The sequence below is a fragment of the Microtus pennsylvanicus genome, chromosome 2, assembly GCF_037038515.1.
Source record: "Microtus pennsylvanicus isolate mMicPen1 chromosome 2, mMicPen1.hap1, whole genome shotgun sequence".
Classification (NCBI taxonomy): domain Eukaryota; kingdom Metazoa; phylum Chordata; class Mammalia; order Rodentia; family Cricetidae; genus Microtus; species Microtus pennsylvanicus.
This window is the reverse complement of record NC_134580.1, coordinates 136,194,478-136,219,859: the sequence shown is the minus strand read 5'-3', so window position 1 is coordinate 136,219,859 and position 25,382 is coordinate 136,194,478. Positions and strand designations below refer to the sequence as shown.

The window sequence follows — 25,382 nt, the reverse complement described above, 5'->3', positions numbered from 1 at the left end:
CGACAAGCCAGCCATGTAGTCTGCCAAAGGCGCAGGTGACCTGGAAAGTGGCTCCTCAGGACCACCATGTGAGGAATCCTACCCAAATGCACCATGTGGAACCTGGTGGTGCCTGCCTGGAGCTGCAGGGGACCTGAGCCCCACATTGGGCACCAACTGTTGAATTATTGTGAGTTGGGAAGTACCAGGCTAATTATAATATAGACCAAATATATTTTTCTTTATTATAAGGGGCAAACTCACGAAACAGGAATAAGAAGTCGAAGCTCGGGTGTATGGCACGGGCGAGAGAGAGAGAGAGAGAGAGAGAGAGAGAGAGAGATTGAGATTGATTGATTCCTCATCACATACCATTTTAATTAGAAGGGTTTTTTTTGTGTGTGTTTTTGTTGTTTGTTTTGTTGTTGTTTAAATTGATAATGTACATATAGTTTGTTTCCTACATTTTCAGGTGAGAAAGAGAGCTGAGGGTTCATAGATAGTGTCATATCAGGAAGTAGGAGTTAGTTCAGGATAGTTAACCATTGCAGTTTAGTTTGATTGTTTTGGTTTTAAGGAATACGAGTTAAATCTGGCTAGCTTTGAAAAGTGGTGTGGGTGAAATTGTAGACCACGTTCTTCTTATTTGCTTGGTGTTGTTTCCTACATCGAATTGTGTTCCTTGATTTTGTACTTGGTCATTTGATTTACGTGACTCAGTGCTATATTGGTGGATAGGATAAGGCAGAGGTGTGTGGTGTGTTTGCCCAATCGGTTTGTTCGTCAGTGTCTTGGTAGTTACTATGAAAAGACAGTAGCTGCAGCCCCTTCAGCTTGGGTCTCATTGTGAGACCACAGAGCACAGACTATGGCAGAGCAGCTTTGAGCAGCACTAACCTAACTCAGTTGAATGAACCTAAGTGAATGTCAGGTTTTTATTTGTAGACCACTGAAATGTGTTTTCCAGCATTGTTAGGGCACTAGGTGATTAATACCATCATTCTGTGGAATCCAGGAGAGATCCAAGGTTTGGTAAGCAGATTTTCTTAGATGACTTTTAGCATTTGACATTTGCAAAGATTCCTGTGATTTGCTTCACCCTCCTTTTCTCACGCACTGACCACCTCATTCTACCTATGTTCTTGTCTGTATGTTTAACTTACTTATCCATGCTGCACACAAAGCCGTGCAGTTTCTCCAGGCCTAAGTCAGCATTATTACATCTCTCCTTCCTACTCCTACTGCTTGATGTTTTTTTCTCTCTGTACAGTCTGTTTCAAGTATGAGAGAATGTTTTGCCCAACAGGTACCTTTCTCTCTAGTAATGTCCTGTTCTTGGTGTTCACATGTTTAGGCATTGGCCACTGTGATTGGCTTATTTTTTTTCAACTAGATATAGCAAGAGGTGTGTTGGAAGAAGAGAGATGTCTTTAGATGTTTTGAGTGCCTACAAGTGGTTCCCACACTAATAGAGGGCAGGAGGATGGAGATGTCTTGATAATACAGTCTTTTCTACATTGTTAAGGAAGTCCTAGACACTGGGTACTAAAACTTGTCAGGTCCCAGGCAGAGCACTTTTTTTAGCATTGCATTCACATGCTTTTAATTTTCAGGGGCTGCATTCCATCGTCGTTTCCTTCTTCAGAATCCCAGCCTTTTAGCAAGAAGTGCCAGCCTCTTTCATAGGAAAGTCTGAGAGAAGAGACCTCTACAAAAAGAAAACCTGACTCATCCTTAATGTTCTGTATTTGTTCCCAAAACAAAGAATTGAGAAAAAAAAAAACAAAATAGGTCAGCTTATTGTGACAGTTTACAGATGAATCTGGACAGCTTAAAATTTGTTTATAACAATTTTAAGGCTATTATTAGAATTATGTAAGTATTTATTTAGGTATATGTTGGGTACAGTAGTAAGTGGTACTTTAAAAACATTTATGGAGTCTTCCTTCCTAGTATATATAGTAAGTTGCTAATGGTTTTACTTTTTTCAATTTTATTCTTAAAACTTCTATTGGTAATTATGGTAACATTGTTATGGAAGGCACATGCTCATGTTACAGTGCGAATTCTGAGCCATACTTCCTGTATTTACATCCTAGCTTAGGTTAGGTATGGAATTAGTCACGGTTCTTTAAAGGAACAGAAGTAAATCAGTTTATTAGAATGGCTTGCAAGATGTGGATCAGGTAGTCCAGTGGTTGTCTCCTGACAGAAAGGCCATGGAACTGGTAGTTGTACCAATCTCAGCAATCCCAGTGTGGTGCTGGAGTCTGGATATAACAGCAGAGGAGGAATGCTTCGGCAGCAGATAGATGAACTTGCCAGCAAGAGTGGGAACAAGCAGACAGAAAGTAAAAGCTTCCTTCTTCATGAGTTTTTATGTGTGCTGCCATCTAAAGGTTTAGCCCAGATTTAGGATGAGTCTTTCTACCATATATGATCAAGGAAATCCCTCACAGGCATGCCTAACTGCTTGGATCTTAATTGATTACAGACGTAGTCAACTTGACAACCAAAATGAACCATCACAGCGCACGCCTTGAACTCCTGATCCTCCTGCCTCTGACACCTTGGTGCTGGAATTAGATATGTGTGCCACCTCACTTAGCTATCTTTAATGCAGGGGGTGCTTGATCTTCCTTCTGTTCTTTGGTTCTCATTGAACTTATAATAGCTCCTATCTTGTGAGATTATTTGAACAGTAAGTTTACTGCCTTCTGGCATCTTAACTGTTAACAGTGAATGTTAGAAAGGCAAATCCAACTTGAGATTCTTAGAAGCCAAGTTCTTTAAGTAGAGGGCTTTTAATAACCAAACACCATCTAAATCTTAGTGTGGATAAATATAGCTACTTCTGTATTAATTAAGGAAGTAACACCATTGCTTAGAATATTAAAGGCAGAGAGGGAACTGAGCTAATTAATTCTACCTTGCTGGTGGTAATGTTCCTTTCTGTTTTCTGGGGTAGAATAATCTGTCCTGTTCCTAAAAGACTTAAGATCTCAAACAACAACCACAAAACAGGTACCCAAAAGAAGCTGATACCCAGATGACTTTTCCTACAATCAATATATATTAGTGTATAGTTTATTTGCCATTATATGTTGACATACACATATATAATATATATTATAGTGGTCATTCTTTTTTTTCAAACATCACGTGTTGTTTGATTTTTATAGGTGCTCTTTTTACCATCACTAACCAAATTGTGTTCAAGTTACAAACAGCAGAGAAGAGCCACAAATAGGGGAAGGCAGATTGATATTCTAAGTACTTGGCAGACAGAAGTCTTGCAAGGTGAAGTATTGTGGATTCATTATTTTCCCTTGCCTGATGAGAGAGTCCTTGGTGTTGGATTATTGAAATAATCTGTATTTTATTAATGGTTAAAGCATTTGAGTAGTGTCCTATAAGTACAGCAGACTACTATTGTGAACTTTTGAAAGAAAAATAGGTTATACATTTGACCTACAAGTTTGTGATACAGTCAGTTAATGCTCCTACTCCACCAGCACCTAGGATGAGGGCATACTAAATAGCCTCTGCTAAACAGAGAGCAGGGAACATTGAGCAGCAGTTGGCTTAAGTTTGATTTTTTTTTAAAATGATAGTGATATTTTTACTATACAAAAGTGATTCCTTCAACTTGTAGAGTAATATTTATTTATATGAATATTGGAAAAACTTGAACAGCACAAAGATGAACTTCTAAAAACTTGGAAATAAACTTACATATGTTTAAAACTAGCATGTCTTAGTTCAGTTTCCTTGAATAACTTCTCTGCATAGAGGTTGGGAGAGATTGGTTTTGTTAAGACTTTTGGCTTCCACCTAGGTGGCCGCACTCTTCTCTTGGCACAGGCTAGAATTCTCTGTTCACAAAGAAACTCACCCAGAGCCTCTCCTCTAGTTGATGGAGCCATTAGCCTTTTGTTGATTTACATAACCAGGCACTCCGCAGTTTTGTATGTCTCTTGGGTGATAGCCAAATTTAGGGTTTTAAACTCTTGTCCTTTCTTTAGTCCTTAAGAATATTTTTAATTTAAGAAAAAATTTAAGCGTCACAGAAGTAAAATAATACAATGGATCTTGCCATTTATTTTTGTCCCATATACTGGACATATAGGTTCCATATACTGGAATGATAGGTTCCATCAACCTATCATTTCACCTATTGTTTAGTGTGCACATCTTCCAGATACGGTTTTTATAGAAAACCATACTGCCATACCCTACAAAAATTAACACTAATCTCATACTAAAACTGAATCTTTTTTCTTAATTTTTTTTTCAAAGATGGCATTTTACAGCTACTTTTTTGAGTTAAAATAAGGTTCATAGAAAGCATTTGGTTGATTGGTACGTCTTCAATTTTTTTGTTTGTTTTTAAATCAATGATAGCCTCCCCCGTTAGAGGTTAATGTAATTTATTTATTGTGGAGACTGGCTGCTTCTCCCCAAATTGTGGATTTTACTTGTGTATCAGCATTGCCAGGGCATAAATTTCATTTTCACCCTGGTATTACACCATGTTACTCTTTCCCACATTACTGATAAGCTGGAAGATTTGAAGATAGGATTATTTTTATAGTTATTAATTATTTTTTAAAATTCAAAGGTGGAAGGGCTGTGAGAACCCTGGCAGACTGCTTGAGTCTTTACTCTAGCCTCTGAACCCTGTTTATCTTTATAAAATAGTTGCTCTGCCCACAGCCACAGAGGAAGATCTTAGGACACGTCTTTGTAGCAGAAGGCCTACAGATAGTATCTTTATTATTTTTAATTATGTGTGTCTGGGAGTATGTGAACAGGAGTACAAATGCCCACAGAAGCCAGAGGTCTTGGACGCCCCAGATCTGGAGTTACAAGTGGCTGTGAGCCCTCTGGAAGAATAGTACACGCCCTTAACCAGCAAGCCTGTCTCCAGCCCAGTGGATAGTGTCTTGTTATTTTTTGTTTTAATTTTTCAGGACAGAATCCCTGTGAGTAGCCACAGCAGCCTGGAATTCAGCTTTGTAGCCAGTATTGCTTTGATTTTCCAAGTGCTGAGGTTCTATAATGTGCTACCATCCTGAGCAGTCTGTAGCTAGTATCTTAATAGCTACAGACATAGCACATGTATATATGTGAGCATGTATAGTGAGTTTTCTTGTCAGACTGACTATCTTTGGATTGCCAGCCCCAAATAATGACATGGAGACTTAATGTTAATTATGAAAGTTTGTTCTTAGCTTAGGCTTTCCCCAACTATCTCTTACAACTTAAATTAACCTGTCTCTGTTAATCTGCATTCTGTCACATGGCTCCATTACCTCTGCTCTGTACCATATATCCGACTTCTTCAGAGTCTCACTCTTGTCCATGCCTCTCTTTCCAGAATTCTCTCTCCCTGTAAATCCCACCTATTCTCTCCTGCCTAGTTATCGGTCATTCGGCTCTTTATTAAACCAGTCATAATGACACATCTTCACAGTGTAAACAAATACGCCACAACAGGCATGTGGGTCATGGTGTGTGTATGGGGGGAGGACAACTGTGGATGTCTTTTCTTCTATTATGTGGGTAACAGGGATCTGTCTTAAGTCAGCAGGCTTGGCTGGAAGTGCTCCTACCCACTTGCTGGCTCTGACTTAGTGGTTGTTTGATTTGTTTTTATCTATGTGTTTTGTTGTCAAAGTAATTTTCTCATATTTTAACAAAATTAAGTAATCTTTTCCCCTTCTTTTGTTAGCTGTAATTCTGTTTTTCCTTTATTGCTATGAAATGTTAATTTGGGTATGAATAGTGAGTAATTTGGTTGGGTGTATCCTATTGCAGAATAGTTAGTGCCTTTTAAAGCTTTATGATTTGTTTGAATTGTGCTTGCTTTGTATTGATTTGATAGAAGGTTAAGCTGTGTGAATAAGAAAATTGCTAGATTATCCAAAATCTGAACTGTCACATTAATTTCTTGATTTAAATAGATGGTAGTCATTGACAGGAATACAAGCGACAGAAAAAGATGAGGAAGCCTCCTCAGGTCTGATGGTGAAGGGGATGGGCTTGTGTACTGTCCACACAGTGTTTGTATGGTGACGCAGGAAAGGCTTTGTGGGGTTGATTCTGTAGCTTTGCTGTGTGGGGGTAGGCTTAAAAATATATTTCTTAATTGTACTTAGACTGTAATTTTGATAATAATTATTTAAGTTAATTTTTCCTCTATGGAGAATGTCGTTAAGTACTTGACATGTTTTGCTAAAGATGTATTTACTTTTGTCAGAAGTGGATTTCTTGAGTCATCCTCCAACTTCTGTTCAGTCTTCCCTTTGTAAACCTTGGTTGGAGAAAACAATCCATTTAGTTTTCTTTCTCTCTATCCATTATTTACCTGCCTGTCTATCTATGAGCCAGTTATCAGTCAATCAAAGCTTTCTTACTTACCCAGAGAGAGAACTTAGTTAAATAGGGACTATGTTGCTGCTGTTTCTGTGGAGGATTTGTTTACAGAGGTTTTACATATATACATACATTTTGAGGATTGAGGCTACAGAATTAGAGGGCTTAGAAGAGTGTGGACTCTTCAAGAAAGAAACCTGGGAGGTTTTTTAAGCCTTTATTTCACAGTTGAGGAAGCGGAGTTTTTCATGTTGGCCCACTGTTGTTTGGGCATTTTAGAGAGTATAAAGGAAGAGAGGAGACAACGAACTGGAAAGAATGACCTCAAAATATTAATGTGATATGACTACTTATTTTGTAAGTTCTTAAGAAAGCCATGAGACTCGAGAGAGAAAACTTTAAAAGATGACCAGTAAAATCATATATTTACCTGGGCAGCGTTGTTACATAACTGTAGTCACCATACTTGGGAGGCTGAGGCAGGAAGATCTCAAGTTCATAGTCAGCCAGGGCTGTATGGCAAGACCCATATCGACGTTTATGTGTGCCTATAAAACTGAAAAGTATGAAAAATAACTAGGGTTGTTATATATATACACACCTCCTTGGTTCTCATCACACATATTCTGTAAAACAACTCCCCACTGGCTATGACTGCCTACGGGGTTATCTTCAAGGCACAGGCTGGGCATCTGACGTCAGCTCCTACGGCAAGTCTTCACTGAGCCTCCACCGTACCCCACTGTTGTACTTCTCGTCAGATGTCGAATAGCAGCTTCTGAGGTTTTGATGTTTGTTTGTAGCCACCCAATTATTCTTGTTACAGTCTGAGTCAGATGTCCCCAGACATGCTCATGTTCAGAATGTTTGGTTCTCAGCTCTTGGTGCTGCTTGGGGAGGCAGTAGCACTTTTAGAAGGTGAAACAACTAGCCAAAGCAAGTAAATAGGGGCAAGCCTTGAATGTTCCCATGGTTTCTAACTCTTTACACTTCCTGTTCTGTGTTGCGAAAGCTTCTGTCACACCTTTCACCTCCTTCCCTGGCGTGGATCCTTCGAGAGACTTTCAGAGACGGACACCAGAGCCAAAATAAGTCATTCTTTAAATTGATTCTGTCAGGCTTTGTGGTTACATGGATGCAAAGTGGCTGACATAGGAAAACTGGAACTAGAACAGTGGAATGGTCACTGTGTCTAGACCTGGCCACTTTAGCCTGCAAAACTGTTTCTTGAGAAATTTTGAAAAGTTTGGAAATTCAAGCTAGAAAAGCTCTAGAATGCTATCAGCAGAGCTTAGTGGGAGATTCTGGCGGGAGTGCAAAAACCCAGAGTGCTGATGGAGCTGTGTGCAGTGGGGGTCTAGCGTGTAGGGATTCTGTTGGGATTGGACTAGCCCTCGTTCTTGCTGCATTCTAGTATATTTTGTTTTGCCTCTCTCCTGAAATTTTGAGTGAGCGTGATTTCAGGGATTAATTCTGTAGTGGAAATTTCAGAATAGCATGACATTGTTGTGGTTGTTACTGGCTGCTTTTAGCCAGGTTTACAGTGAGAATTGGAAGAAAACCGATGCAGGAATTTATCTGCCTAGTTGGCCAGAAAAGCAGCTCCTTTTAAGTTGCTCACAAAAGTAGTTGCTAAAGATAGTAGTGGCCTTACAGAGAAGCCACACACTCTGTACTGGGACTACGGAGGGGTGCTTTGAGGACCCTTCAGGCATAGGATATGGCTTTACTCACCTAGACTCCCAGGAGGGAAAATCGCAGATTCATTTGAAACAGAGTTGCATATCAGATATTTAAATATATTACAATTCATAATAGTAGCAAAATTATAGTTGTGAAGAAGCAGTGAAAATGATTTATGGCTGGGGTCATCCCAACATGAGGAACTGTATTAAAGGGTGAAATCCTTAGGAAGATGAGAGCCATGTGTCAGCATTTCAGGAAGAAGTACTCTCAGTAGGGTTGGAGAGATGGCTCAGTGGTTAAGAGCACCGCCTGCTCTTCCAAAGGTCCTGAGTTCAATTCCCAGCAACCACATGGTGGCTCACAACCATCTGTAATGAGATCTGTGCCCTCTTCTGGTTTGCAAGCAGAGTACTGAGAATACTGTATACATAATAAATAAATAAATCTTTAAAAAAAAGTACTCTAAGTAGTAATAAAATGGTGGGGTGAGGGCAGAGACGACATCCAGTGTAGAAAGACCCTTTGGAGGCTATTTCAGGCAGAAGATGATGCCAAAGGGGGAATAAACCAAATGATGCTGGGAGGAACCAAAGGGTTCAGGTATTAGGAAAAAATTACAGGAAAGGAAAAGAATTGAAAAAGAGTTTTGGGCCAAGAGGCAGTTTGCTAAACACTGCCCTCCAACAGGGGCAGGAGCACAGGCTTGTGCAGAGATGGCCCTTTCGAGATTAGTTTTCAGGACTTGAGGGATGCCTGTGTGATACCTGATTGGAACTGGCTGAGGTTAGGTTGGGTGCATCTACATAAAGATCAGAAGCATTGCTTGGATTAGTGTAGAGTCATAATTGTGTAGAGAAGTTTGGGAGTCTAAGAGAAAATTCAGGAGACTTTGTGGTGTTGAGTGGACTAAGCCTTGGACATAGTGACGTTTGAGAGGAGGAGCCTATAAAGAAGCTGAGTGTCGAAGCCAGTAATCAGAACCAGAAGAGAATCTCCTTCAACCCGAAGGTCCAAATCAGGAGCAGAAGGAGAGAGAGCACGAGCAAGGAACTCAGGACCACGAGGGGTGCACCCACATACTGAGACATTGGGGATATTCTATCGGGAACTCACCAAGGCCAGCTGGACTGGGTCTGAAAAAGCATGGGATAAAACCGGACTCGCTGAACATAGCGACAATGAGGACTGCTGAGAAGTCAAGAACAATGGCACTGGGTTTTGATCCTACTGTACGTACTGGCTTTGTGGGAGCCTAGGCTGTTTGGTTGTTCAACTTACTAGACCTGGAAGGAGGTGGGAGGTCCTTGGACTCCCCACAGGGCAGGGAACCCTGACTGCTCTTCGGGCTGATGAGAGAGGGGGAGTTGATTGGGGGAGGGGGAGGGAAATGGGAGACGGTGGCAGGGAGAAGACAGAAATCTTTAATAAATAAATAAATAATTTAAAAAAAGAGAGAGAATCTCCTTTAAGAAACCAGTGAGAGCCAGACAAAATCCCAGCAAGAACAGGAAGTGGCAAAGCGCCAGTCCTAACCAAGAAGCTGTTTGCAATTGATAGCTGCTAAGGGAGGAAAGGTCAGCCTTCTCTAATGGAGTGACTGGTTATGTCAGGAGCGCTTGTGGACCTCACGTCCACAAGAGATTGGCCAGCACAAACAGCCCCATTCTCCTCTCCTTCCCTCCTCTCTTTCCCTTCCCTCCTTTTTCCTTCTTTTTTTCTTGAGAGAGAGAAAAAATATATGAAGTTGGAGGAGGGCAAAGAATATGATCAAAATAAACTATAATAAAAGCTTTGTAATATTTTTAAAAGCTAATTTTTTAATGTACAGAATAGTATAAAATGTTTTCAAACACCCCATCTTTATCCTAGTTTTTCCAATTATTTACATTTCCTATTAATGTTACAAATGATGGATGAACATTCAGATAGTAAACCCATAGTTTATAGTGTACACTCTTGGTGTTGGACAGTCTATTAAAAAAGGAAAAGGAAAACCACAGGAGGATGAGAATCCTGAGGAAAACAGCTTCAGGGAAGCGTTTGGAAAGAAGGAAGACTGGGTGTATTTTGGGTTTGTTAGAGTTGCATCTGTTTGGAGTTGAGCCTGTTTCTTTGTTGAACTAAGAGCTATAGAAAGTGGGAAATTAGTGATTTTTTTTTTCTTTTAGGGAAAGTGAACCTTTCACTCAACAAATGCTCATTGAACATTTTACCAGAAGCCTGTGAGATTCTAGACTCTAGGAGTATATCATGAATAAAATGGCTAACTTCCCAGTGTTGTGTACAAAGAGGGGAACTGGAAGTAAACTCATAACCCAAAAGCAAAATGCATGTGTCAAATAGGATTACAGTAAGATGAGAAACGGAAGATGGGGGAGTGCTGTTCCTGTTAAAGAGAGCAGAGAAGGCATCTCCGAAGAGGCCGTGAGACTCTAGAAGGAAATGAATGTGTGGGGGGGGGCAGATATTCGGTCCCTGTGGTCGTTTCAAAGTAATACATATAGTAAGCTTGAATTTAATGCTTTATGTAACAGAAGTGCCCCACCCTGGAAGTGTTACCATTCCAATAGTTGTTTACCACCATTATTTATTAAATCCGTATCTAATACATTTAACTCTGTGCTTAAAATACTAGTTTATTCATGTTAAAATCTTAAAACTCCTCTCAAAATTCAGGTTTTCTTCCCTGTGACCATTATACTTTGGTCCTTTATCATTCTTTCCAACCAGCTTCAAACCACCTTCCATCTGGAGACTGTTACCTTTGCCAGGGCGGACTCTCGGGGACTAGTCCTCAGGAGTGCTTCCACCCTCCCTGACCTGTAGGGTTGGCAGCAATAATAGTTGTCATATAGTTTTTATTCACTGAGTAGCAGATACCATAGATTGTCATCTTCTTTAATTCTTCTAAACCCTCTGAGACAGGTGACACCATTGACAGCCAAGGATTCATGTCTAATAACTCTCAGAGGTTGGATTTAAACCCTGCCTTTTGATACTTCAAACTCTTGATATTTAATAATACCTTTAAATTGCTTCAGGTCTAGTGAAGCAGTAATGACCTTGTCCAGTTTGTGCTGTGGGGGTGAACAGGTGATATCTTGTTACTTTTTATTCTGGCTGACAGTTCAAACTGCATCATGCCAGGGAAATGAAGGCAACAGGTCACATAACATCCAAAATCAGGAGACAGAAGGATGAGAACAAACTAGTGCATACTTTCCCCATGCTCCGCAGTCCAGGGTTCCCTGGAATGATGCCACCACAGTTAAGATGGGTCTTACCACATCAGTTAATGTAATAAGGTAGTTCCTCACAGCCGTGCCCGGAGGCCCATTTCCCAGGTGATTCTAAATTCTGTCAACAATTGTCAATTAACACTAAGGATTATAGCAGGAAAGTAGGAAGCTGAGGGAAATTTCACCCATGGGATCCTCTTTGTGATTAAAAACCCAGGTTCTTAAACTGTGGAGTTGTATAATTGTGTGTTGGGGAGAGTCCCAAAAATATCACAGCAACAGGTTTCTGGGGGCTGGAGAGATGGCCCATTGGTTAAGAACACATAACTGCTCCTGCGGAGGTTTTGAGTTTAGTTCCAAGCACCTACATCAGGTGACACACAACCTCTTGGAACTCCAGCTCCAGGGGATCCAGCACCTTTGGTCTCCTAGAGATGGAACCTACATGAACATACCCACATAGGATAATGGCAATAATTCAGAGTCAAATGTGTAATGAATCCAAGGTGTGTCTGGTAGTACCTGCCTGTATGCATTCTAGCCTCACTGCCGTGGTTCCGAACACAGCACAATGCTGAGCTGTGTTTACACTGTCACTTAACACGATGCCCTCAAATACTGCCCCAACACCAAGGCTGAGATTCAAGACTGTTGTGTTATAATACTGTGCTTAAGTATGGATTCCTGCTCTTTTAGAAGCATAGTGGTCTAATTACATAAAACGAAGACTTACTATTTTCCTGTTATTCCTCAGCATGGAAGTATCAAATTAGTAATCTTTGGATTGTGTTATTAGAATGTTTGGTTTAAAAGCTGTTGTTTGAGACTGAGTGTGGTGCTATATCTTTAATGCCAGTGCTTTGGGACGGCAGAAATCTGAGAGTTCCAGACCAACCAAGGTTATTATAGTGACGTCCTATCTTTTTCTTTAATTTTTCTTCATTTAAGAAAAGATATTTATTTACTTTGTTGATTTTTACATTGCACCCACACTTTCCCTTCCCTCCTCTCCTCCCAGTCACCCCCACCCACCCGCCCCCATCCACTTCTCCTCCTCCCTTACGCTTCAGAAAGGGACAGGCCTTCCGTAGATATCAGCTAGCCATGATTTATCAAGATGCAGTGAGACCAGGCACCTCCTCTCCCATTAAAGCTGAACGAGGCAGCCCAGTTCTGGAAAGGGTCCCAAAAGCAGGCAGCAGAGTCAGAGACAGCTCCTGCACTCTCTGTTGGGAATCCCACAAGCTGCACAACTGTCACTGACATGCAGAGGGTCTAGGTCAGTCCCGTGCAGGCTCCCTGGTTGTCTGTTCCGTCTCTGTGAGGCCCTATGAGCCCATCTTAGTTGATTCTTTGGGCTTTCTTATGGTGTCCTTGACCCTTCTGGCTCCTGCAATCTTTCCTCCTCTTCCTCAGGATTTCCCAATCTCTACCACATGTTTGGCTCTCTGCAGCTGTTTCCATCAGTTGCTAGGTGAAGCGCCCCTGATGACCATTGGACTAGGCACCATTCTATAAGAATAGCCGAGTATCATTAGGCATCCTTACAGTGACTTTTTTTTTTTGCCAGTTATATCTGATTTTATCTGAGGTCTCTGGGCTATTCTACTTCTGAGTCCTAGCCCTCTAGGCAGTGTCAGGGGTTACAACACCCTATCTTTAAAAACAAAATAAATTTATTTTAAAAATTATCTTTAAAAATAGAATAAAATTAATTTATTTTTAAATTGAAAATATTTAAATGATACCTGTGGATTAATTGTTGAATAGTGTGAGCTTGATGTTTTTCTATTTTTAAGTGTGCATTGTACAACATTGAAGAACGTAAAAATGGCAGAGATACTAGTGAAAAGAATTCTTGAACTAGTGAGAGTAATGCAAAATGTTCTTACTGGAACCTGGCTCTCATTTGTTTCTTAATAGAAACATTATTGTATGGTGAGCATAGGAAGGAATGGGAACTTTTATGTTATTAGTTATTACCTTTGGAGAAGGTAATTACATGCTGTACTTATAGGTATTGGGATACAGAGAGGAGGATCCTAGAGTCTGTCCAGTTGTCATGCGATTTAGAAGTTAGTTTTTTCCCCTGAGACAGATTTCCTGGTTTATACACTCAGGGCTTTCAGAAATATTATGCTTCTTAATTAAGTGTTGAGATTTTGAAATTGCTGCTTGATTTGTTCTTTATTGAGACTCTTATCTAATCACAACTTCTGAGTGATGGTGACACAGCCACAGGGGCCATAAAAGCCATTTTTACTATGTGCAGAAGCACAAGCCATTCCTAGTACATGGCTTTCAGCTCTACAGGAAGATCAGTTGTGGGATTTGTTTGTTTGTTTTATGTTTTAATGTGTGTCATCAGAAAACCTGAAAAAAAGAAGAGGTCGTTTAAGAGAGAATGTTTATATTGTGAGATGCTTAGGAACACTTAGTGATGTTAGTAACATCTGTTATTTTGTGGGCTATATTGGGGTTGGTAAAATTTTTCTGTATTAATGATTTCATTTTATTGGACAAAAGTTTTAGTATATATTTCTAGTAATTCTAGTATCCTTTTTATTAGCTGAAATTACAAAAATTTCAGAATTTGTGGTAGTTTGTGAGATAGGTTGAGAATATTGATTTTCTGCAATGATCAGGAAATAAATGGTAGTGCTGGCTAAGAATGGCATTCTTCCTGAGTCTAATAGTTTAAAGTTGGAATTAAAGGGAAAAAACAGTTAATATAATTTACCTAGAACTATATTGAAATGTAGGAAAGAATATTGTTTTAGGCTTTACCTGCTGTGATTTAAAACTGTTACTCTTTCTCTGGGATTGATGGTCATCTTGGGGTGAGTAATTGTTGCTTCAGTGCTGACTCTGACTTACTTAGAAGCATCATGTCCTCATAGAAGTTCCCTTTCCCGATTGAGCAAACAGTCTGTCTCTCTGCTTTGCCTGCTTTCCAGCTTGTTATCCCCTTGGCCGTGGTGCTCTTGGCAGATAGTAGCACCTTGATAGATAAACTAGAGCAAGTTATCTTAAACTTTGTCCACTTGTAACTCTAGAATGTAGGCATATAAAATTTACTAATAATAAATTATAAGGAATTTACTTTAAAGCCATTTTTGTCATGTGTATAATTTTACCTCTTATAAAGATGAAAGCAAATTACATACCAATGAGATAGTTGTACTTGTTTATTTTTCCATAAAGATTTAAATCCTTGTTGAATATATGAGACTGAAAGGCATAGAGGATCTTCAGGGTTTTCCAGAGGTGATTTTTCTTTGTCTGCATGGATGTTCTATGTATGCATGTGTATATGTGTTCAGACACATGCATGCCACGGCATCTGTCAAGGTCAGAGAACAAATTTGGATGTCAGTCCTTGCCTTTCTTCTTGTTTGAGGCAAGATTTCTTTTTGCTTGTTCTGCATGTCTGTGTCTATGCAGGGTCTTTTTGTTGTTAGCCGCTGTGCTGTAGTCTTCTGAGGATTCCCGTCTACTTCAGGTCTTGTCATAGCAGTGCTGGAATTAAACAGCTCATGCCACTGCACTCAGCTTTCACAGGTTCTGGGGGTTCAGACTCAGATCCTCGTGTGTGCACACGAGCATTTCATCCACTAAGCCATCGCCCTAACTCCTGAGGAATAGTTTGATTTTATAATGCTCATTGTGGAGAATGCTGCTTCACATAAATGCATAGTACATGACAGAAATGTTTAGGGCCTTTGCAGAAATAATTGGAAATTTTGCCCTAATCACAACCCAAAATTTGCTAAATTGCTTTTTTATGAAACACGAGTCAGCAGCTCAAGCAGCACTTAAAAACAAATTAAATTCTAATATAATACAATCCAAAGATATACTAATTTGATGTTTATATGCTGGGAAATGATAATAGGAAATACTAAAGTTTTAGTTTTCTATAAGAAAGCCATTGTGTTTTGATCTAAGGAGAAAACTGCAGGTGTGAAAGTACTGTACTGCATAACATAGTTGTGTTCCTAGTGCCCTGTAATGTGATGGTGTATGCAGTGCAAAGAGCAAACGTTCCAAGCCAAAGCTGCAGCGACTCAGGCAAATACTGCTAGGAATCTACCTTCATTATGCATTGATTCTGACTGATTTTTGGTAGTTGCAATTCAGAAACCTTTTAAGCTGTTGCCAATTTTTTTTGTGACCACTACCTTTAATTATGTAACTATATGTCATCATAGCCCATAGCTTAAGAAGTTGAACTTCAATGAAACCTTTTAATTTTAAAAAATAATTTTTGTGGTAAATTGATCAGCTGTGATTATATATTTTATGAACTATGAAGTGATGTAAGGATTTATGAATATAACATGAAATAATTAAATTGAGCTAAGGGACATATAGCCACCACTTCAGATACTTACTTCATTAATTTCATGGTCTATTAATGCCTGCATATCACATTCATATAGATGGGATTAATTTTGATGTGATTGTATGCTTCTGGTAAAATGTTAGGCAACATTTAAATCTAGCCTAGAGCCAGAAACCAATATTCTATGATCCCTCTACTGTTTGTGTGTGAGGTTGGGAGACCCATACGTAGTACTTGTGGTTAGTGAGGCAAGCAAGACCAGGGTTCCTTCCTGTCCTGGAAAACCAGCTGCTGGACTCTTGAGGTGCTCAAAACTCATATTGAGGAGAACTGTTAACAGAAAGGCTTAAGACCTGAGTAAAATGAAAGCAGTCCTTTAAACAATGAATTATTGTAATGCGGCTTACAAAGTAATATATTTTCATGGTTTTAAAACATCTGGTAACATAGGAAAACTTACAATGAGATGAAAGAATACCATCCTCTACCCTCTACCACCGTCAATCCCTGTCCCAGTCTTAGACAAAGTTACTTGAAATCATTGAGGTCTCTCTTTTATTATCTGTATTTCTGTTATTAAAATGATTTGTCTGTGGTAAACTTTATGTATTGAACTTTTATTTCCCCAAAGTGTGAACCTTACCCATTTGTACCCTTTCTTCCTCATCCCTATCAGTAAAGTTATACCATTTATTTTTGTTTCTCCTTTTCGTTACCCGGTAGCTTTGGTAAGCCAGCACCTTTTTAAATTACCTGATTTGCAAAAACAGTGTCTCTTTCTTCATCCCATCTAGAACAGTAAACTGGGTCTGGTGAGAGTTAGGTATAAACTTAGAGGTCTGGGTGTTGCTGGACAGTTATCTGGAGTCAATCTTTAGTATTTTTTTGGTGAGATTTATCATAATCTTTGCCTTTTATGTTTTATAGAAATAAATACCTTCCCTTAAATTGATGAAAATGAAAATACAGAAGAAAGAGAAGCAGGTAAGTGGTCCCTTTTCTCTTAGGTGTTTTATGTGTTCATTGTACCCTTATGCCTACTAAAGAGAATAGGCTAGCAGTGTGGGCTCACATTTTAACCTCTGGTAGTTCCCTGTTGTCTCTGCTTTTCATTATACAAAGTAGCAGAGCTCTGGATGACTAACACATGAATTTCCCCCTTTGCTTCAGTCATGTCCACAATAGAGCAGTGTAATAGAGCTGTGACTGAGAATGCTGCAAGCTAGCCTTGTAGAAATGCTTCCTCTTTTGGAACAACTTCTTAGATGTTTCTGAGTGATGTGACCAATTCTCTATAGTTTTTATGTATTAATCATTTTTGGAGGTTTAGTTTGCTAAAAATTTCGCCCACATTTTATGTGTGTGTGTGCACACATGAAGTAGGTACACATGTAATAGGAGGACAAGTTTGTGGAGTCACTTCTCTCCTTCCTCCTTTCTGAGGAGTTTTGGGGCTTTAGACTTGAGCTCAGGTTGCCAGGCTTACTCTACAGGTGCCTTTGCCCATGGGGACACCTCATTGTCCTAGAAGCGTTCTTTTGTTGTTGTTACTTTGTTTTTGTCTTTTGAGACAGGGTTTTTCTGTAGCTTTGGAGCCTGACCTGAAACTTGCTTTGTAGACCAGGCTGGTCTCATACTAACAGGGATCCACCTGCCTCTGCCTCCCAAGGACTAAAGGTGTGTGCCACCACCACCCAGCTCAGAAGCACGCTTTTATCTATAAAATACTTGTTAACTGTGGCCAGTGTGACTCATTAATATAGTGTATAGATACCTCTTCTCAGTTAGTACTTCTGTTTTCTGATGACTTTATATTGGAAGGAACCTAGAGAATATCAGTCAGTGTGACTTACAGAAGTGAGACGTGGAGATATGCCTCTGACTCTTATACAGTCTGTCTGATGGGTGGCCTGTAACATGAGGGCCTGTGTGTTGGGGTTTCTGCCCTGCCCAATTCCCACAGCTGTTTAGCCCCAAAGAAAATCACACAGAGGTCTCCAGAAGATCATAAACTGATTGGCCCATTAGCTCAGGCTTCTTATTAGCTCTTGTGACTTACATTAACCCATATTCTTATCTGTGTTAGCCTCGTGGCTCAGTACCTTTTTCAGTGGCTCAGTACCTTTTTCAGTGGCTCAGTACCTTTTTCAGTGGGGCGGGTCACATCCTGTTTCTTCGGTAGTCTGGGCAGGACTGGGGAAAGAACTTCCTTCTTTCCAGAATACTCCTGTTCTTATTGCCCCACCTGTACTTCCTGTCTGGTTTTCCCGCCTGTACTTCCTGCCTGGCTATCAGCCAATCAGCGTTTATTTAAAACATGATTGACAAAATACAGACAATTCTCCCACATCAGTGGCCTTTCTTTTTATGGAATTGGATGATAATCTAGCAATGGGGTAGTGGTAGTGGTCTGAATTCCTGTCTTGCACTGAGACCCCATGCAAGGTTGTTGGGTAGAACTAGCCACCCTTTCTTTCCTTTCTAGTCTCCTTTGGAACCCTAGTTAGAGACAGGGGATGTGGACTATCACAGACTACCCTTTGGATGACCCTTGTAGGGGAGTATAAATTGGAGAAATTATTCTCATCAGTGTCAGTTATTCACAAGAAAAGCACTGCTTCTAGCTAAATATTGGATTTCTCTTTTCTGGTGCTACAGTGAACTGGAAGTTGTAGGTAAGCACCACAGAAAAGGTTCACCTGCTGGGAATTGATCCTGGGTTCACTCTGACAGGCACCTGGAGCTGTCTACAAGTTCTTCTATTACTGCTACATTTATGATGAGGAAGATGGAAAGAACCACGCATCCATCCAAAACCACCATTTAAATGCTTTGTAGAATATATTCCAAACCCTCAAAAAATTGTTATTTATGATAGGCAGGCAGGTTTATAGTTCTTAAGGCAATTTTCATGTTTCGTTTTTAAACATTCTTTAAGGCAAACTATTATGTATCCTTAGAGAGATTTTTATTTTAAACTTAGAGTAATGGTTAGTAAACAGAATGGAATTTCTGTTTGGGATGTGTTTTCTGTTTTGGGTTGGTTTGTTGGCTTCTGATTTGTATTTGAGATAGTCTTGATATAGAAGTATAGGCTTGTGTGTAGTCCAGACTGATGTTGAACTTGATATCAGTTTGCGTCAGCCTTGTGAGTGCAGGACTATAGGGTGACCCTGCTGTGCCCTGCTGCAGACTGTGAATTCTACTTGAAAATTACTGTTAGCTGTGCTGGGGTCAGGTTGAATAAATAGGAAGAACTGATCCTGTTCCTTTCGGCAGTATTTGACACTGGGTCATATGGACTATTGAACTGCAAGAAATTCAGCACATAAAAATGGAATACTGGAGCCAAAACAATCTGTAGGCTCTAGGACTGAGTATGTACCACACAATTTAGGGATGGATCGAAAAGGCTTCGGTTTTCATAGAATGGGATTGAAATTCCCACTGTATCACTTACAGGCTCTTGGAAAAAGTTCAGTCTCATTTTTCACAGTGTGAAAAGTAATTAAATGATAGTCAAATACTTAGTATTTAATATATCAAAAGGAAGCAAATCTTTAGTGTGTAACAGAGTGAATAGCCATCAAGCTTGCTTTAACTATGATACTGAAACGATAGAAGCAACACAAAAAAGGCTTAGGCTGTAGCTCGGTGCTAGAGCACTTGCCCAGCATGCGCAAGGGGAGTGGGGAAGTCTGTTTTAAAAACATCCATTCTTTAAAAAAAAAAAAACCCTCATTTCTTTTAGTTTGTTTTTCCACTTTGAAGAAAAATGGCATGTAAATGCATTCTGATCTTTGAAATTTCTCATTTCCTTGCTCAAAATTTTATTGGGGAAAATTAAAATGAGATGACAGATTTTTACAAGTTAATCAAAATTCAGCAATAAATAATCATGCTTCTTATTAACTAGAAGGGGCATAACAGGTGGCATGCCAAAAACAAAGGCTTTAGAAATTGACTTTGTATTGCCAAAGGAAATGTCCCCCCCCCCAAAAAAAATAGGACTGTGAAAAATGAATCTCTTGCAGTCTTTTTATCTGTGTTGATGAAAATAACTAAACTGCCTCTAAGAAGTGTGTGGAGTTTAATTACTGAGATTACCAAACAATACTAGGCAGGCAAAAATTAGCTAGGGAAATAAGGTGTGAATTATAATGATTAAAGCCCAACTTTTACAGCTAAATATACTTCTTAAGGGGAGCACAACCTTACCTTAGTGAAAACAAACTGTGCTGGTTCTTTCTTTTTTTTTAAACTCTCAGCTTCTTGTTTGCTACTAAGAAGTATAAAATATGGCAGATGAGATGTGATATACAAATAGTAAGGGTAAAAGGTTTACTTTAGTAATCTAGATCAATCCAGTTTTTAAAAATGTTTTATTAAAACTTGGAGCTGTAGCCAGGGAATAAAGTAGACCTGGTGACTTTCAGAGACCCTTGCTTCCATGGACAAGAGCTGAGCAGGCATAGCCTTCATTTTTAGGTCCTCGAGAAAACACAAAGATGGTGAATTGGGAAGAGTAATTCAGATGAGCAGCCAGACTCTCAGACCTTGAGACAGCTAGAGCATACTTTCTTCCCTGGAGTGAATATGAACATGAATTATTCACTAAGCAAATATTGCAGAGTTTTTCACATTTATTTGTGCAAGAAATATTTTAAGTTCTACCTCAGGCCAGGTTCAGCAGTGACTTAAATGTTTTCTAAAGAACTGTGTATAGTCTGATTGTAGAAAGACAATTGAAGTAGGGCATGGTACCTGCCTCAGAAGAACCAGGATTTTACACTGTGGATGGAAGGCTGGTAGTCTGCTATTGGAATATAGGGACACAGGTAGTATTAGCTCCACCAAAGAATTTGAGTAATTTAGAAAGAGTAAGGTGTCTGGGATCAGCCAATTTACTTCAAAGAAGTGAACAGGGAAGGAAGAGTAATTGTAGATGGATTCAGGAAGTGCATGGTAGTAAGGGAGAAAGGGTAAGCCTAGGGTGCAGTGCTCAATTTTGGTGGTGGCAAAAGGTGAACTGGAATAAGCATGGTGGATTTAGCCAGCTGCCATGTTCCTAGCACAGTCTGTCTTTGTCTTCTACAGCCAGGGGCGGGGTGAGCTCAAATCTCTAGGAAGGCGTTTGCTGCCTGAACTATTGCCCAGTCACTAGCCTTGGTTGAAAATCGTGAGTGAGGAAGAATACGAACATTGGTAATAATGTGGATGAGTAAACAGTTGATTTGAGACTTCTCAGCATCCCTCAACAGAGCAGGACTAGCGTTATTCAGACCTTCAGTTTGTTTGCCCCTTTCAGCATGTTTAAAAGTGATAGTAAAACCAGTTTAAAACATTGTCTTCATGAGTCAAAAGGATTTAAAATAGACTTTCTCCAACTCTTCCAGAGAGCGTTGAATTCTTCCTATGTCTCTTCATATACCTTCACAGGATTCCTGCCCACCTGCAATAATTCTAATTAGAAAAAGTAAGCTCTCTGGGGTCAGCCAATCTACTTCAAAGAAGTGAACAGGGAAGGTTTTGTATTCTGAAACATACACTTGAGGCCAGAGTGAGGCCTGGGCCCAGAAGGCTGACTCATTGTCTGTGTGGTACATGAATGAAGCAGGACACTCTACCTCTAAGGTGAAGACTATGTTCCTCTCAGGAGAGGAAAGTGAAGTGTATCTGTTGATGAACTCACAGACAAGAATGGGACCAAAGTGGCCTTCTGCTCCTTGGCCTCCTAGGCTCTTTGGCTTGGCTACTGTCTTTGCTTTTCTTTGTTCTCTCTTACTCCCCTGGCCTTTCTTTCTTCTAGTTCTTCACTCCAGTACCTCTGTCTCCATTGTCCTCCTTCTAGTTATAGGATATCAGTTTTCTCTTCAGTAGTACACACATATGCTGTATGTGTGTGTGTGTAAACTTGTCTTTAAACTTAGATGTTTACCTGTGATAATGGACTAAAATGGGCTTTCTTAGTTTGAGACCATTACCTTAGACTATAATTTTTTCATTTGTTCTTAAGCTTTTTAAATTAAGATGAATCTCATTCTTTTAGATTTCATTGTTTTCCAGGACTGTTGTGGGTTAATAAGCTTGGATCAAAGGAACACCATTGTTTTTGGTTTTTTAACAGTTAGCCCCTTTCTCCTTCATTTTTTGCTCAGTTCCTAGACTCTGATTTCTATGTAAGTTGATGTAAAGTAAGTTATTGTTGAGTCCCTTGTGGTATGCTGTCTTCATCCTGTTCCTCCTAGAGCTATTTCAAAGTGGAGACGCTGGCGTAGGGTTTAGCACTCAGACGTTTTGTCTCCCTCTGGCTCAGAAGTACGTGAAAGAAATGTTTTTGTCTTATGTGTTTTTTGCTCCTCAGGAATCTTAGCCTAGTTCCCAACATGAAAAAAAAAAAACTTCTCAGGACTACTGACCCCAAAATTTACATTTTATATTTTTATTACTAGTATTTGCCTTTTCTCCATTATAACATCAAGCAGTTATGTTCTTCCCCTTTTAGAAGTGCCACCTCTGTCACTCTAGGAATTTAGCCTTGGCGAGTTGTGTTGTCTCTTATCTGTAAAATTGGTAGAGGTTGAGGGGGTGGTCCCTGGGTAATTATCTTTGATTCTAGGTAGTGGAATATCATAGGCAGCAGTTTAGGTGTTTGTTTAGTTTAGTAAAATATTACCTGACTTTTCCCAAAGCAGTATATACACTCACATTTAACAACGTTTAACTAAGTCTCATCTGGCTGGTCTGGTGGCCTAATTTGTCACTATTCTCTGGGAGGTCATAAATACACATTAGCCTTTTGCCAGAATTCCAAATCCACAGCCCTGTCCTCACTAGCTGCTTCTTGTTCAGGGTATATTCCTTACCATCACTAATTCCCACTTCTCCCTGTACAGACTGGTATCTTTATACTGACCTTGCTAGAGTCCTTATGTCATCCATTATCTTTATATGACATGTGCAGTAAACATTAGCAGCTGCTGTAGTTATTTTCTCTGTATTTAATTCTCTCTGCTACTGCCCACTTCCATCTTCTCTGATAAGGTATTTGGGATTGAGGCTAGTAGCTGAGTTCAATGAAATACAGAACAAGCCTAGTTTTAGTTATTATCAAAAGTAAAACTTGTAGGCCATCAGATGCCTCAGAAGATAAAGGCACTTGCCACCAACCCTGACAGTCTGAGTTTAATTCTCCAGACCCACATGACAGAAGAAGAGAATTCCCACAAGTTGCACTCTGACCTGTGTGCCCATGCATATGCACATACAAATAAGTAAACGTAAAAAAAGGACAAGTTGGAATGATTCCACTTTCCTTGTTCAGAATCAGCGCAGTTCAGTGTTGATACTTCTTGGTCACTAATGAATTTTGAGAGGTATAGGAGTGCATGAATCACCCCAGAAACTTGCCTTAGTTCATGACCAGGAGCTTTCAACATACTTGAATAGTAGCATTGTGTGTGAGTATCATAAATCCCATTGCAGATCTCTGTAGTATGCCTAGGATTTGGTTGTAGTAATATGGAGCAGCGGCGGGGCTGTGTCCCCAATACCCCAGCCGCCTGCCCGGCTAGCTTATGCCCCGAAATAATTACACAGACACTGTATTCTTTTTTTTTTTGTTTGTTTGTTTGTTTGTTTTTCGAGACAGGGTTTCTCTGTGGTTTTGGAGCCTGTCCTGGAACTAGCTCTTGTAGACACTGTATTCTTTTAAACACTGCTTTGGCTCATTTCTACCTAGCATCTTCTAGGCTAACTCTCCCACCTGGACTAGCCCATTTCTTATCATCTGTATAGCACCGGTCTTACCGGGAAGATTCTAGCCTAAGTCCGTCCTGGGTCGGAGCTTCATAGCGTGCGTCTTCCCTGGAGCAGGTAGCATGGCGTCTCTCCTGCGTCTGCTCCCGAGAGGAGAGCTGTCGAGTCTGACCTCACTTCCTCTTCCTCCCAGCGTTTTGTTCTGTTTACTCCTCCCACCTATCTCCTAACCAATGAGCCAAGCAGTTTCTTTTAATTTAACCATGACCTTCCTCCATCATTTGGTGGTATCTGAAGGGTTTTTTTTTTTGTAGAAAACTATTATATACATGCCTGTTTTAGATAAAATAATAAAAATAATCTCAGATTTCCTTGTAGAAAAAGTCCTTCAAATTTTTATATGTTATTATATATTAAATTAAGAATTTGATATGTTTGTATGAGTGTGCATGCCATGGTGCATGGTAGAGGTAAAGGGCAGTTGGTTCTCTCTTTCACCTTTACAAGGGTTCTGGGAATTAAACAGGTCCAAAGTTGAACACAAGCACCTTTACCTGTTGAGCCATCTCAGTGGCTTATATTCTGACTTGTAATATATCAACATCATGCCACTGCTGCATAAGGCCACGGGTGGCTGTGTCCTGCTTGTACTGTATCCCAAGGTCTAGCGTACTGGAACTGACACACGGTCGGAGCTCAGGTACTCACTATATATTGACTGAATCAAACCTAATAACAGTCTGTATGGAGCAGCGAAGGAGTAATGTGCTTTTTTTTTTCTCTCTTTCACAGTTGTCCAAGTTAAAATCTTTGAGTCACTCCCCAATGTCAGATGCCTCTGTTAATTTTGATTACAAATCACCATCACCATTTGACTGCAGCACTGATCAGGAAGAGAAAATCGAAGATATTGCCAATCACTGTCTGTCCCAGAAGGACCTTTATGCTACTGAAGAAGAAGCTGATACCCTTTTCTCTAGGAAGTTGATATCCCATAATGGGATGGAGGATAGTGGAGGCAGAGGTACTGGAGTGAAGAAGAAACGGAAGAAAAAGGATCCAGGAGAGCAAGAGGGAACAAAGGGAAGCAAGGACAGGGAGCCCAAGCCAAAGAGAAAACGAGAACCTAAAGAGCCAAAAGAACCCAGGAGGGCCAAGGAGCCGAAGAGGGCCAAGGAGCCCAAGGAGGCAAAGCAGAAGGATGGTGTGAAGAAGCCCCGGAAGCCTCGGGAGGCCTCGGGTACCAAGGAGGCTAAAGAGAAGAGGAGCTGCACTGACTACGTATCCAGGACGAAGTCCAAGAAGGCTAGGTGTGTACTTTCCTCTTTGCCCTTGACTTCATGGGGCTGTTTCTCTTTGTCAGTAGCCTAAGCTCCTGGGCTCGACTTGACTACACCTCTCCTGGTCCAAGCTTTGTACCTTACTTACATGAGACAGTGAGGGGGATAACTCTTGGCATTAATGGAAGGTGTTGTTTTCTAATTTAATATCTGAAATTATACTTAAAACATTGTACTTTTTGGAAACTCCAAGAATTGCTAACTTTCTTCAGAGTCCTACCATCCTTTTAGTCTGTGTACTTAGTGTTTGGCACTCTTTATGTGGTGGCTGGTATCCTCTCTCAGCTGTACATGTGCTCTTTAAATGCCTTGTGGATATGTTCTTTATGTCCTTTTAGCTTTCAATCAAAAAATGAACCTCCTCTCACCTCCTAGTCATGTAATCTCTTGGTATTCAGTTTGTATTAAAAAAGAATTTAAGTTGGGTCGTGGTGGTGGTGCACACCATTAGTCCCAGCATTTAGGAGGCAGAGACAGGCAGATCTCTGAGGCCAGCTTGACCTACAAAGTAAGTTCCAGGATAGCCAGGGCTACACCAAGAAACCCTGTCTCGAGAAAACAAAAAATAAACAAACAAAAAATAATTTAAATATCAACTTGTCTAAAGTATACTTCATAGGACATCCTGGGTCTGATAGTGGGGATGTTTAGACAGCA

At 40.0% G+C, this 25,382-nt stretch overlaps 1 protein-coding gene across 3 annotated transcripts in view; it reads left to right on the top strand.

The window, feature by feature from the left end:
* The window catches only part of Chd6 (chromodomain helicase DNA binding protein 6), a 159,166-nt gene that overhangs the window by 21,302 nt on the left and 112,482 nt on the right, over nt 1-25,382 (top strand). For all 3 annotated transcript variants that reach the window (XM_075962929.1, XM_075962931.1, XM_075962932.1), the window contains exons 2-3: nt 16,555-16,611; nt 24,178-24,695. In XM_075962929.1, coding sequence (XP_075819044.1) covers nt 16,579-16,611; nt 24,178-24,695 — 551 coding nt within the window. In that variant the 5' untranslated portion in view covers nt 16,555-16,578. The remainder of the gene's footprint in view (nt 1-16,554; nt 16,612-24,177; nt 24,696-25,382) is intronic.